Source organism: Cupressus sempervirens, chromosome 3 (genome assembly GCF_028749045.1).
Source record: "Cupressus sempervirens isolate cs-2001-9-10 chromosome 3, ASM2874904v1, whole genome shotgun sequence".
Lineage (NCBI taxonomy): Eukaryota > Viridiplantae > Streptophyta > Pinopsida > Cupressales > Cupressaceae > Cupressus > Cupressus sempervirens.
The window spans coordinates 934864044-934879518 of record NC_143120.1 but is presented as its reverse complement, the minus strand read 5'-3'; the positions used below and the strand labels follow the sequence as shown (position 1 = coordinate 934879518).

General features: G+C 35.2%; 1 protein-coding gene across 2 annotated transcripts; it reads right to left on the bottom strand.

Annotated features, from left to right (window-relative positions):
• Positions 1-5428: 5428 nt before the first annotated feature.
• Positions 5429-13213, bottom strand: LOC149569819 (tubulin-folding cofactor A-like). 2 transcript variants are annotated; one of them, XM_089822544.1, is made up of 5 exons: positions 13091-13213; positions 12818-12911; positions 6844-7015; positions 5893-5979; positions 5429-5750 (listed from the first exon to the last, which is right to left on the bottom strand). In XM_089822544.1, the coding sequence occupies exons 3-5, from the start codon at positions 6994-6996 to the stop codon at positions 5652-5654; spliced, it is 339 nt and encodes a 112-aa protein (XP_089678670.1). In that variant the 5' UTR covers positions 6997-7015; positions 12818-12911; positions 13091-13213; the 3' UTR covers positions 5429-5651. The 2 variants fall into 2 exon arrangements, with proteins under 2 accessions (XP_089678670.1, XP_089678671.1); XM_089822545.1 differs by having other exon boundaries at positions 13087-13197.
• Between the last annotated feature and the right edge of the window lie 2262 nt (positions 13214-15475).

The following is a 15475-nucleotide window of genomic DNA, read 5'->3' as shown; positions in this document are numbered from 1 at the left end:
CATCTTTTGTCACTAAATCACAATCATCAATCTTAGGTTCATGCAACATTTCCATATTCAAAAACTTCATACAATGAATCTAGACCGTCAAAAAGTATAACTTGCATAAAAGTTCATGCGCATCCTTATCCTCCTTCAATCTCCATCATCAAATCTTTATTAAATTTTCCTAATTGTAGATCTTGTAACAGACTTTGACTCATGCCTTAGAGCATCTTGAGTTTTCCAAACTTCCATCAAAAGTTGACCTCAAATTCCAATTCTCCAAACTTCTTCATCCAATTGTTACTCAATAAACATAACATTTACTTAGGTAATAAAGAACTTCGTTAATACTGACTTTCTTGGGAAACACTATGATCCTCCTTTGCTTGTGTTCTTCGATACATTTAAGCAATACATGATTGTAAAAAAATCAAACCAATAATACATTATCACTATCCAACTCATTCAAGTACCCATTGAAAACCTTAAATATCACTTTTGTCTTCATTATAATTTGATCAAATCCTCTTCATTGATCAAATCCTCTTCATCTATCTAATGATTGGTACTATGGTGAGTTAGCATAATTTCTATCCAATTAAGACTTTGACATCAATGACAATATAACAACCGATGTGACTCTTTTTCATACATTCGTAGCTTTATCAATTAACAATCTCCCACTATCAATTACATTATCAGTTGGGCTAATAGGTTTTCACCCTCACAATAGCGATTTCCACGTAAAAATACATGTCATTGATGTATGCTTCTATGTGTGATATTTTATGGTTCTATAGTTGCTTTCATAGTTGTTTTACTTGTTAAAATACTAGTAGTAAGGTTTGTGAATAAGGTTGTTGTTTTAACTGGTAGAATTGTTAGCCTTGGATTAGGGAATCCTAGAAGGCCTCACACACATTGCTTCTTCCTTATCTTGTTTAACCTTCATAGGTGGAGTTATCCCTGCACATTTCTTTGTATCTCGCTAAGGTGTAGGGGTAATCTTAGACTTCATGACCACTTCTCATGGTGCATTAGACACCTCAAGTGGGTTCACATCAACTCTCTCTTCTTCCTTTGGCCTCTTAGGAATTAAGGATCCAATCTTAGCTTGCTTGGTAACTTTTCTATCTTTTTTCAAAGTTATAATTTGTTCCTTCGTAATACCCTCCTTCTCTACTATCTTGTCAACTAGCTTCTCTAGTATCCTCTTCCGTGTTCCTCTAGTGAGGTCTTCTCTCACTTTACTACAATGTTCCTCATATATTCTCAAGTGCTCTACATTGGGATCCTTCTAAGATACAAGAATAACATCTACATGATAAATAGCTATAAAAGGATATACTTCATAAACCATAAGTAAGATCCATTGAACTCTTGGTTCAACTGCTTCCATACATGTATTTTATTTTCCACCATGAAGCACATAGTGTCTACATACTTAACAGTTTTGATTGGAATTCATATACTTCTCAATAATTTTGATTGGAATTCTTACTGTCTAGCTATTTCATTTCTTTCTGAAATCACTTGAATAATCCAAATAAACTACTAACAATTTTGTTTCCATCCTGCATTCTACAATACTCTATGATGTGAAGGGTAGTAAGTACGTCTTTCTACCACGCAATAGGATGCATACTAGGGAATCTATGAATGATAGAACATGTGTAAGATGGGAGAACCAAACCTAAATGCCTGATACTTATCATGCATGATTCTCCTTATGTTTTTAAATAAGAGGGGTTTGATAATATCACAAACATCAAATTGTTCATGCTCAGCAACCATCTTATAAGTTGTCTGAATGATACCACCTAAAATTGAATTGTATCTATTTCTATAATTCATTTTGTACTCCATTACCTTAGATATTAACCTTACATCCTTTTGTCTAATGTTTGCGAGGGTCATAGCTCACTTATCCCACTTTGATCTATTATTTTTCTAAACTTACTTCTTGATTAACTTAATCACAATAGGAATTATCAAATCCAATCACAAGGTCAATAATGTTTTTGGTTATCTTGATAGGATGATCTCTCAACCATGAGAAAAATACTTATCCACTCTAACTCCTCAAGTTCTCAAAATCCATAATCTATACTACATTGATGGTTTTAAGATGTTTTAATTTTGACTTAAAGGTTATCACTGCATATGTTAGCATTGCCTATACTTGCATACTTGTAGTGAGTGTAGGCTCCTATGTATTCAATGTGCAATACTCCATCAAGAGTTTTGAAAAATGCACCCTCACAACCATCTTCCAAGACTTAAAGCGATGTTTCTTAAAGTGATGCCTATTACCCTCTTTAATATCATATACCAATGTATCCATGATTAGCAAAATAAAAATGATCACAAATAAAGCTCGCATGACAAGATCAAATACCTTTTTTCTGTGAACTAGGGTTTGCAAGAAATCTTTGAAAACCTTTTCTCAAATGATTCAATCATATTCACTTTCCTATTTTCAAGCTTTGAATTCACAAATTGTTACATATTATTAAAACAACCATTAAATCATCCAGGTTCATTCTGTAATTAATGCATTTGGTTGCATATATACAAGAAAAGCTACTACAAAGACAATAGCCATGAAAATACATAGTTATGTCGTAGATCAACTATTCATCAAGGCCTGCAATCGGAGATATCATGTTTCCCAAACTTGATACACCTTAACCAATTCTTGGATCTCCCAATTCTATGATTTTGGGGGCAATATATTTTATGCTCAACTACTCCCCCTAAAACCATGCTTGGCTAGCTCAAGTTGACAAAGAAGCTTCAATGCTTGACATTGGAAGAGTTAAAGGCTCTACTTCACTAGATGAATCATTTTTATTCTTCTCTTTACATACCTTCTCATTGTAATTTGTTGTCCCTCACAAATGTATTATTAGTGTTCTCGTTATTTATCTTATTTGATCCATGGTTCTTTCTTCCATTGTTATTATTTCTTCTAACATTAGGTACTCTTCTATTGTTTAAAAAACTATTAAATCTATAATATCTAACTATATGCCCTAGATTATTACATTTTTAACATGTAACAACTGAATTTCCATACCTTGGTACTCCTTAATTCACTTGCAATCTACGATATCTTGCAATATGTCCAAAGTTATGTCACTTATAACATGTAACTGTAGAAGATATGACATTTTTATTTCCAATAGGTCATCTAACATTAGATATTTGATTAGATATTCCATTTTTCTTCTAATTCAATTCAACTTTTCATTCGCGTCACTTAAGTCCATAATGCCAGCATTTAAAACAATAACCAATATAAGGCATACTATCAATATTACCTTCGCAATCTTTCTTAATGTGTCTATACTTATTGCGTACATCGGATGTTTCTTTGATCTTCTTGGTCTACTCTCTAGGTTCATCAATCTGAATAAGAATTTGAATAAGATCTTGCATTGATCAAAGGTTTCCCTAATTAATATATCTCGAGTCACATTGCATGACTATCTTGTGGTTGCTATATGCTTTTAAGTATTGTTTTAGATTTGCTAAAGTTGATAAAACTTATTTATAGCATATAACTGATTCACGAGATCGATTTCAAGCATTGTCAACAAGAAGAACTAGTGGATTTGGACATTGAGGGGATTCTCTCAATGTCATTTGAAACCATTTCCAATGGCAAAGCGCCAAGATGGAAGTACTAGATGTGGCTCAAGGGCATACTGGGCAAGTTTCATAGCTACTCAATATCACACATTTTTAGGGAGGGGAACAGAGCTGCAAATTTCCTATCAACTCGTATGTTCAACCACATCAAAGAAGAAATATGCATAGAGAATATGAAACCATGGAAAGGATCACTACTAAAGATAGAGCCAAACAAGTGGAGATGGTACAAACTAGAACTATCACGACTCCCAATGTTCTATTTAACCAAGTGCAAAATAGAAAATGTGTAGGATGCAATAGAAAAAACTAAGTTTGTTGAGATGAAGGGTTGTCACTATAAATGTGGTTTCTTAGTGGGAAAACATCTCTGTGATATTTTTTTATCACTGATGATGTGGAGGATGTAGTAAGAAAGATATGGAGACAGTAGATGTTGGAGGTGCCACATCACCATAATGTTGCTCGTGGAGAAGTTCATTTATATGGTGGTGCATACCTCAACAAACTTCAAGGCAACAGAAAAGGCCATCAGGAGTATAGAGTGAAGGCTCTAAGAGATGAGTGAAAAGAAACATGGACTTATAGTTTGATCATGGATGTCAATGGAAGTTTGTTCCCACATGACCAAATTGAGAGGTCTGCAAAAGTCATTGAGGCTATCCAAACCTTATTTCATTCTTTGTATACTTGACTATGTAATTCTCTTTGTTTTTAATGAAAGATAGCAATTTTGGGGGGGTGAATAGAAATCTTTCCAAAATAGAGACATAGTAGAGAAGATCTCAAATAAAATGAACTATGTTTGTAAACTAAAATTTAACTTACTATCCACACACCTAATGAAAAGCAGGCAAACACAACAAGGAACTGAAAACAAAATTACCAGAATTAAGATTAAGAGAATGAAATGTACAAACAAATTTGACACGTTCACTAATTCATAGATTGTTCTCCACTTTGGTGGTTAAATGTTAGTTGGGGTGGACACTAAATTCAATGCAGTGAATGCCACCAAGCAAGAAGCAGTGAATTTGTCAATTACAAAAGCAATTCTTTTTTCTTGTACAAAACAAATAAGATATTTGGTAGATGGGAGAGGACAGCTAAAAGGACACATGGAAAATCCTAAGAGATTGCCAGCGTACTTTTACCTTAGAGATATCAATTGAAGACTAAATTTACATATTTCATGCCAGTCGTAAGCTAGATCAGCAAATCACCATTGGACTTGCCATGCAAGTGCATTTAGACTCGGGCACTTATAAGACCAAGTTGAGCAAAATTTATGCAAGTTCTAGGCAACTTTTGGAGAGTTCATACCGTGCAGGGTAAAAAAGAGTTCATAGATTATCAATCATGTTAGTTGATCTAGTCAGGCTTCTCTTTGGACCTGCCCTGCTTCCCCTTCCTCTCCCATATGGTACATGGTATATGTAATCTCTGCTACACAATTGGGATGTTATCAGACTAAAGTATTTGCTGCAATAAGCTCAAATTCTCTATTCTAGATCGGTTTTCCCTACAAGCAACAAGGTTGGCAACAAAGTATACTTTGTTGCCAATATAATTTTAATTGAATAGCTTATGTTTCAATGCCCATTTCTAAAGAGTAGTAGTTATTTTGATCATTCAAAGGCAGATCCAGTATTCCTACCAAAGTAATGTTTGTTCTTTTAAAACACGATTAAGGTATAAATCTTCGTTTCTAGTGCATTGCACACAAAACCTATGTTTGTCCTTAAATGGGTGATAAAGATGACACAGCAAATAAATTTAGAGAAAAATGGAAACAGAAAAACATATCCACCATTCTCAAAGCAATTGCTACAATCACTTGAACTTCCAGATGTTAGTTTTATCGGGGTATTAAAAATTTTGAAATGGCATTTACACAAAAAAATCATCCTAGATAAAGAAGGCAGAGCATAGATCTCAAAGCTTCCAAGGTTTTATGTGAAAATATTCAAGGCACCAGTTGGCAGTCCTCTCAAGAGAATGATTGAGGAATCTCATGTTGAGGATGTCTCAATGAAAGCTTCCGCTTCCTTTACTATATTTTTTGCTTCAATAATTTCCTCAGCATCCTCATATGGCTGCTCTAGGCCGGCCTGAATCAACACAACCAGGTAGTCTATTATGAAAAAATACAAGAAGTTTGAACAAATAAATCTCTTGAATTCAGTTAAAAATCAAAGGATATCATTTAACATCTCTATCATTTTTACTTTGGAAAAAGAGACTGAAACTAACCAGCATTCCCTGCAGATCACCAATGGCAGCTTCAAGACGCTTTCTACAGTCAGGAAGCATCATCCTTGATTCTGCCAAAACATTCTCCTAAAACACATCACAAATTCCTACTCAATTGTCATGTAGAACTTGAGAATAGGCAATATTTACTTTCGAGCAGATTAATAAAAAAGCAAGGTTGCATGGAGAGGGAGGTACTTTGGTACTTTAAAGACGGGTACAGTTATTTTTTCAAGATATGAGATGAGGGTACTCTGGGTATGTCAATTTTTTTATATATACAATTTAATGTTTTATGCAAAATCTGAAAACATAATGACATTGAGTTTTTAAAACAGGAACAATGATAAAGTTTACTATCGAACATTAAGGATAAAGTCCACATATTGAAATGGCATACAATCATTATATCAAAGTTTCAAACTGATTGGTGATTACATATTGAAAGAAGCCTGATAAACAGAAAGCTGATACACAAACAAAAATCAGAAATCATAATCAAAATCCTCAGCTATGATGCTCTCCACTGAGTGCCTACCAAGTATCCTCTTCTTGGGTACATGTACCGGCACCTAGTATGCATCCCAGAGGTATGGGTACTCGGCAATTATGTAAAAAATGGTTTCATGTTGGCATAAAAAATGTTAGAGTTGCACCCACTGTTTGTTGATGTTCCATTTCAAATTTAACTACTTCGCTCTACCAATTTTGTCTGTTATTTGATAACAAGTGATTTTCTGTTGCCTTCATTGATTTACAATCACCTACATTCACAATGTCTTCATAAATCCTGATATTTACATTAAACCCAATAATGCAGATACTGATAAGTGGCATTATGAATGAGAAGCTTGCTGAAATCAAAATCGAACAGATACTTAAATTGTATAGCCAATATCTGGCCATAAAATTCTATATTCTTCTTTACATCTCGTAAACAAGCACTCATACCTGTTGTTTAAGGTCATATGGATCAGCACCCCTCTCTTTCATGGCTGCAGTCTTAGCAGCTTCCCTGTCAATCTCCTTTTCATATGAATGAAGCTCTTTGAGGATACGTTTACAGCTACCTGTCTTGATTTTAATAGTTTTCAGAGTTGTCATTACTTGGTTGTCTCTTCAACTGTTCACACAAACAGACATGTAAAATTCAGGAAAGAAAACATAAATAACCGATAGGAAACTAAAAATAACAAGTTTTGTAGGTCAGTTGCATAATCACAGCATTTTACTGGATCGCAATTCTTATAGAACAATGCATTATATATTTGTATATACATGTAAATGACACAATCTTTGTAAAACAGAATTTTTAAACAAAATAATGGGAAGTGTGACACCTGGCATTGTGCATTTAAAGAGGTGTGGGGAACCACAATATTGAGTATTTACTGTATATTCAGGCCCAGTATACTACAAAGTTTAAATTGGAAGGATAATGACAATTACTTTTTTGCTTCATCCTGTTCCCTTATCAGTCTGGAAATAGTTTATCAAGAAATATAAAAGCTGCAAAGTGTACTTTAAAACATATGGGGCAACCAAAAATAGTACCCCCGCTCCTGAAAATAAGCCTTGATCATGATGACTAGTTATTGCTTATTTGATGTGATTTCATTTTAAGGCATTTTCTAGACAAAGTACAGTAATGACAGGATAATACTTAATGAAGTGGGTAGTCCAAAAAACTCAACCTCAAAGCTAAACAGACAAATCATTTGAGCCTGATGAATACAGAATAAACTTTTTATATATAACATTTCTTTCAGTTTATAAGTGAAGTTAGGTTAGGTAACAAGCATTAGTTGACTTAAGCTTAACAATTTGCCTTCAAGGCACTCAACTTGATGGAGCCCAAAAAAAAATTGACCTTCATTAGGGCCTCCATGAAGAAGATGAAGGAGATGAAAGCACATGCATGAATTGCATGGTCATATTTCAAATCGGAGAAAACATTCATGAGTGATATTGTGACTAAGTAAATAGCATGAAGGTAGCATCATCATCTATGGTCATGTTATGAAATGCTAAAGTGGAAAAGTTACTGTTACTATCAGCATTAATGTCAGAACAAAAGGGGATTAGTGAATGGAGAGACAACATGTCAGCATATTATCAAGTTCTATTAAAGCACATGTCATGTATAAGGAGGTCATCGATATCCACTGTTGTATTAATTTAGTACAAAACAGAGCTGGATGCTAATGATCGGCATTATCATGAACAGCCAAAAGGCAATGATATTGTTTTGAGAAGTATGGAACATCATTGAACAGCATTAAATTACAGTTGTACAGATCAACCAGCATACCAATCAGAGTCTCATATATCAGATTCAAAATAGCTACAGTTGAAAACATTATATACAACATTTACTTCATCTATTCTTATTCACAGTAAGAATATTAAGATTTCATTTGATATATATCTGTACCATGATTCCATTATGCTGAGGTGCACCAGATATTACAAATTTGGAAGCATTTGTAATATGAAAAAGGAACAACAGGTATATTGAACAGTGAATAGTTGATAGAAAAATCAGATGAAGACAATACATGTGTAGAGGCTGAAGAAATCACACAGCAAAAGAAGATTCATGCCGAGGCAAGAAATAACTGAAGAACAGGTAAAGTATCGGTTACATATATATAAATCTTAAAAAGAAGACATAAAAGGTTAGTCAGTCATGTTGAATCTCAAAACAACCTGTTATCCAAAGGTCCGGTAACATTAGTTCATGCCTTGTCGTGTGCATATTTTTGGGAAGAAATATCAGATTGCTATAAGATCGGCTGGATATCTCCCTGCTATTCAAGACATGGTTATGCAGTGAGATCGAAGGAGGCCACAGATGACACAGCTCTGTATTTTGGAGAGGCAACAGTATATATATTGAAGACGATTGGTGACACAAACCTTGGACCGGTCAACATGGTCCAAGTCAGAGATCAACTGTTTAGAGACAATTCATAACATGTTGTTGCAAAGATCCTTGAAGACAGGGCTGTTGTGAGAACATGAAGCATCGACCAGCGACGATGTGGTAATCTGATAAACACATGATTAAACAGAGGCACTCCCGATACTCCTTTCTTACATAAAATACTCAAACCTTGAATCGTATGGTGTGTGGGAGTTACATAGCAATCACAACGCACCTGTAGCATACATTTATATCTATGGGTATCATTTTGAGTTTACAAAATAAATAAATAAAAATGTGCATCATGTACACTCGAAAGTGTCACACTCTAAACCCTTCTATCCAAACGATTCCACGAGTTGGAATGTTCGAATGCCGGCTTAGAGCTCCCTATCCATGGAGTGCAAGAGAGTATATTTCAAGAATAAGAAAGCTCTCAGATGAGCCTTAGAGATACTCTTCTTGCTAGTAAACCATGCAATGGGAGGTTCCAAAGACAAGACGCAAGAATGCAAATGTCTCAAGGAGTTCCTCAAGAATGCAATGCAACTAAAGATTAAATTAGAATGAATATGAAAAGTGCAGCTATTCTAAGCATAGATGAGGGTGTTACAATCCAAATATTAAGCTATGTGAGATAGATTATTGCAAAATAGAAACTAAACTAACATGCAACATGAATCTAAGCTAAAATGCTATGGTATGAGAGAATGTAGACAAGAAATAGAAGTTCTCCACAAAGCTCCAAAGAAACCTGTTAGAAAACCTACAGCATAACAATATTCAAAATGATGATGGATTGAGGGGGAAAGCTCTCTCCCTTTTAAAGATGTATGGATGGTAGAGATCAAGATGAAGATGGTGGATGATCAACGGTGGAATTTGAAAAGAGGAGTGATCCATGTGCACACACAAATCAACCAATAGAATATAAGTTGACTTGTCATATAAGACAAAAGTCACAAAGCCTTTTCTTTTAATTGCAAAATAGATAAAAGACTTTATGTGTGCACTTTAAGTGGGTTAGAAGAATGGGGTCTTTTATTTAATTAAAAGGGGACATGTTCGTTTAATCAAATAATGAACTTAGGATAGCATAGTCAAACTATAAGTTATAATCAAATAAATTGATTATTAGCAATTTGGCTTAGGTAAGTGATTAAATTAATTTAGCCAAAATGTTGAAAAGGGGGCTAATAGTCTAGATGACCATTTTTAGGTGATTACACATCACACTTTCTTTCCCGTGAAATACAAGCAGTCATCATGAGCCTGCTAGGCTTTTCAATTAAGAGATGTTCTGAAAGAAATATGTGACACTATTGAAGATGTCTTTAATTTGCGATGACTCCATCTGCACAAAGTGAATAGTCTTCAAACATGAGCAGCTGTAACATTAAAAAAAAGTACCATGGAAGTAGTGCGATCAATGTTAAGATATCAAATCATTTAGCAATATTCAATTACATTTTGTATTTGGGCAGGAGGTGGATGCTCGTGTAAAGTCTTTGAGTGGTTTGGAAATGTTCTGTGCAGGGATTGTTCAGGTTCAAAAGATTGTTTGGTTCCTATTGAGAGACGCACAAATCATCAATTTGCTATTTCTTTGCTCATGTTAGGAGATATGGATATGCACACGAATCAGAGGTTGGTGGGTATTATCGTGGCTATTTGAGTTTATAGAATATGAAGAGGCCCGATGAATGTATAGATGATGGTATGCGTGAGGCCTGATGAATATATAGATGATGGTGTGAATGAGGATGATCGCGTGGTTTTGTAAAGGATCCAAAGGCATATCGTCAATATAAAGGATCAAATATATTTGGGTCTATAATCTTCCACCACCACCGCCTGATTTGGTAGTAGCATGTAATATGCCGCCAACTAAAAGATTGATTATTAATTGATCAATAAGTTAAGAGCGATTAGTTTCTTGTTATCAAGGGTCGTGATGTTCTTAAGAGACAACCCCATGTCTTTGCAAAACAAAAAAACAATTCATATTCATATGCAATTTGATATATTCTTCCTAATTTTTGCATACTCTATGCATTTTGATATATTATTCTTTCATGGGCAAAGAAATGAATTTTTGAACTAAGCTCATGGATTGTGGATTATTGAATAAATTCTTATGCGATTCTGGAGTCAAACTGTATTGGATGGTTCATCCGTAAGGAATGTCTCCTGTGCAATTTTATTTCCAGCATGATCAGTATGAAATATTTATTTTATTTTATTTGCATGAAGCTTTAGAGTTAAAATATTATATAGTTTCGTCCTTTATAATTATTATTTTTAATTTTATAAATAATTTATATGATAGATACATCAGATATGTATTGTTTAATAAATTGCATTTGTTATCTATGAAATCCAAAGTTATAGGTAGTTTTTTCAAATTTCAGAAAAGATTTGACAAATTGTCTCCAATTCAGGATGAACTAACCCGTTCTTCATTCATTGACTATCCTTCGCATTAGGTTTCATGTTCTGCAAATTTATTGAATCTTTGCCATCCACTGTCATGTACATTGCAATATCAATGTGTTTTGGCTGTCATTGCAATATGAGACCTCTGTTCTTTTTATTTCATTGAACAAAATGTTCACCGTCATGATGGTATTCTCTTTCTCACTGACCTTTCTCCATGGACATCACTGCTATATGTGACAAAATCTTGCACCCCTGTCATGCCTTTTCATTCTTGAACACTGCTTTGTATCTTGTAAATCACCGTTTTTTAATCTTTAAACACTGTCATGGCAGTGTTGAATGCTATTCATCATCATCATCAAGACTACAAAGGCTCGATAATGAAGTGTCTTGGCTGTAGTTTTAAACCCAGACAAGATTAAGCCATTCCCCAATATGCAACTCTTTTTTGCTATACTGAACTGTTCATGTATCATTCAAAGATGGAATACAGTCAAATGATTCACATGCATTGATAATGTTTCCCATATCCACATTCATAAATCAACACCTCAAGCTCTGTTTTGAGCATTTCCTCAAACAGCTCGTTTCTTTCCTATTCCTATTCTGGCATCCTAGGCTTTGTATCTGATGGTGTGAGTGGAATCTTAAGTCCGGCTGAGTTAAATGATTAAAAGTCTGGCCGATCAAAGCAGTGATGCATGTGAAGCTTCTGTGCTGCTGGTAAGGGGGTATTCTAGTTTTCTTCGCTTCTTCCAAGTTCATTTGGAAGAAAATACGGTCAATGCTGCAACATATCCATTGACAATCAAACAAATATGTGTCTCAAAGCAGGTAGTCCTCTATTTTATATTGAGTTATTGTAAAAATTATCGGGAAAGAGTGCCCTCGTTTCTATCGAGACCACAAATTTAGTGCTTTTCTCAGCAGGAAATATATGGTTGCCTATTTGGTTATCTATAAAACACGAATGCTGAGAAACTTCTTGCGAAGAATCGCCTAGTCGTAATCGTCTTATTCATCTTTGCCGCTCTCCAACGCTCACATGTGAATTTGTTGGGAAATTAGGTCGCGTGGCGCACAATTTACTGCGCTAAAACGTATTTATTGACACGCCTTGTATCTGGGTATCTGTAACTATACTGGAAACGAACACCCTAAACTAGGAGTGTTCTGATTTAGAATGCATGCGCTTGCCGTTTTCCAGTTTCCTTTCCAGATCATTATGGTAATGTCTATAAAGTTCAATGCTTCTTCCTTTGAACAATACGATTAACAAAACGATTACAGTTTTGATGCCAGAGCATTCACGGCAAGATTTGCATATTTTTCATTCGCTGGTTGCCGTTGAGGACAAAAAACTGCACCGGCCCTAACAAAATCGTCACAGAGACATAAATCGACATTTAGGTGTAGGGCAATCACACATTTTTAAGGCACGATATTGGAAAAGGAATAAAAATCGTAGGAAATGGCTTAACATTAAAGATAAACCCTTCAAATGCAGATTCAATGGTGCAGAAAAATAAAAAGATTCGTGTTCAGAGTAAAGGATCGTACATATAAATGTGTTCCGGAAAAGAAGCAACACACGCAAGCTGAAAATCCAGAAATGTCTCGTCCTTGCAGAAACCTTTGCAAAAATCAGCTTAAACTGTTGAAACAAGGAAAAATATCGTTCCAGAATGATTAAACCCATTTTTAAGGCACGATATTGGAAAAGAAACAGAATCGCAGTAAATGGCTTGACATCACAGATAAACCCTTCAAAGTGCAGATTCAACAGTGCGAAAAATAATTAGATTCCTGCTCAGAATAAAGGATCGTACATACAAATGTGTTCCCGAGAAGAAGCCACACACACAAGCTGGAAAGCCTCGGCAGATAAAAATAATAATGCCTTGGTTGAATAGTTTTTCATGTTTAAAATATCTTGGCATTGTTTTATTCTTTTATATATTTTTACTTTATTATTAGTCATTTAAGTCACTTCAACTTTTAATATTTTTTTCAATTAGAGCAATTTATTATTTAAAGACTTTTTGAGTTATAAAGTTTGCATATTTATTGTAGGACAAATAATTCAACACAATATATTAATTAACACTTTGATTGATTGTTTTTGTTATAGTAGAGAGTGCTATGTTTGTTTAATCCGAATGGTTTATTTTCCAATTACTTTTTGGAACTATAAAGTTTTAAAAGAAAATAACTATAGACTTTTATGTTTTTGAAATTAAAAGCGACCAAAAACAAGAGGGCCGGCCCTTACATCCAAAATGCTGGTAACCAACACATCACCAACCAAATCAACACATCACCAGCCAAAACCAACAAAGAACATTACTGAAAAGAAAGCAAACTAAAAAGTAATTTAACCACAGTATTTCTATCCAAACTTCTAACCAACAACCTACTATAAACAACTAATCTATAGTAGAAGTCCATAAAGATAGCAGTAGTACCTAAAGTTCACAACAGAATTGTTGGCACAAACAGGCCATTCAAAGTCTGAGTAACAACTGAAAACCAGCAAACCAAGTAGCAACAAAATAATGTAAAATAACAGGTATCTAATGATCTTTTAAACTATATCATTATTTATCAATTTTCTTCTTTCCCTTCCCTACCAAAAGAACCCGGGCCCAATCATCCGCAAGAAACTTGAAGAGAACGTTATGATCTTCCATGTCCATCCTTGTGTCTTCTTTCTCCTGTGCCAGCAATTGGAGGGTGGTGGCAGCAGCATGAGTCACCTTGAGGGCGAATTTAGATAAGGTAGAGAATCCTTCCTCTAAAACATTAACCCTTTGATTCAACTGAGCAATCTCCTCTTTCTTTCTCAACCTTCACTTTGTTTCTAGTTCCCACCTTTTTGGTTTCCTCTTTGGCTTTTTCCACTTGGTTATCATCTTGCAAGACCTTTGGGTTAGTATAAACCTTGGCTTTTTCCTTGACCGAGGAGGAAATGGTAATGGGGGAGGTATCAACTTTGTTACTATCATCACAAAAGGTAATGGTTTGTAGTGTGAAGCTGGCAGAAACATGGGTAGTCTTTGTAGTGATGGCATTACCAGCCGACACCTGAGTGTTCCCTATAGACACTTGGGCATCATCAACATAATTGCCAGTAGAATTCTCCTCCTCCCTCTCCTTTTCATTGTTCTCAGAGCTCTCCTCCTCCACCTCTTCAGCCCTAAATTTGTTAGATTTTTGTTTATGCCTTGTTTGGGATTTGGCAAGTCTACTAGACCTTCTCCTACCCTTTCCACATGCCCCCTCTTCCGAGCCCTCCTCTTCCACTTTGACCGATTTTTCAACTTTAATCTTTTTACTAGCCTTATGCTCAACAACCACTTTAGCTTTCTTCTTTTTTTTATTTTCACGACTAGGGGAAGGCCACGGGGTATGAATTTTGGTACCAGTACTGGTACTCAAGGGGAGCTCTGGCGGTGGTGCTGGTTGTCAACTACTACCACCCTAGGGGGACAAAGGGCAAGGTGAAATTGGTATAGGCGAAAAATCAGGCCTTGGTGAATAATGGTATAGTTATGCCCCTTGTTCCTCTTCTCCCTAACATCACTAACCATATCTTCCAAAGAATGTAGCAGAAAAAATAGGATAGAGATAAAATCCCTATTTCTAAAATTATTTAATATGGGAAAGTGGTAATAGTAGTAAACACCAAACCTACCCTCCAGTGTGATATATTTCATGAGCACTAGGCAGATATCCTCCCACAGAGCTGGTAGCTTATCTCTCTTAAATCCTCCTCTATAGCGCACTAGCTCCTCACCCTCCGTGAAGAAGCTATTCATACTAGTTTCATCTATCGTTTTAGTGACCTTTCTCCATTTTCTTCCTTTCAGAGATAGCCTCATGGCCATGGCTATTACTTCCTCATTTACCTGGAAAGTAATGCCATTTATGGTTACCTTTTGGTCATGCCACCCATTAACGAATTGGAGGGCACAATTCTCATCATACCCCACCATCGCCTGCATGTAAGGCATAATCCTCCTTCCTTTAATAGGAACCAGGTCGCCATCCTATCTTTGAAATTCTAAATTTTAGTGGGCTCCAACCTATTTAAATCTCCACCCATTTCTTCTCCACTTTCTTTTGAATCCCTCACCTCAGTGATGCGCATCTGAACCTCCTTTTTACCAATATCTCTACTAGTTTCTTTAGCTTTATACCTCTCTGCAAAGAGTGAAA

What these genes read in the sequence shown, in the direction of transcription:
- LOC149569819 (XM_089822544.1), bottom strand. Translation starts at nt 6,996, where the DNA reads ATGACAACTCTGAAAACTATTAAAATCAAGACAGGTAGCTGTAAACGT. An exon ending in CATATGACCTTAAACAACAG is followed by an intron (nt 5,980 to 6,843) that starts GTATGAGTGCTT and finishes GATGTGTTTTAG; the next exon opens with GAGAATGTTTTGGCAGAATC. An exon ending in GTGATCTGCAGGGAATGCTG is followed by an intron (nt 5,751 to 5,892) that starts GTTAGTTTCAGT and finishes GTGTTGATTCAG; the next exon opens with GCCGGCCTAGAGCAGCCATA.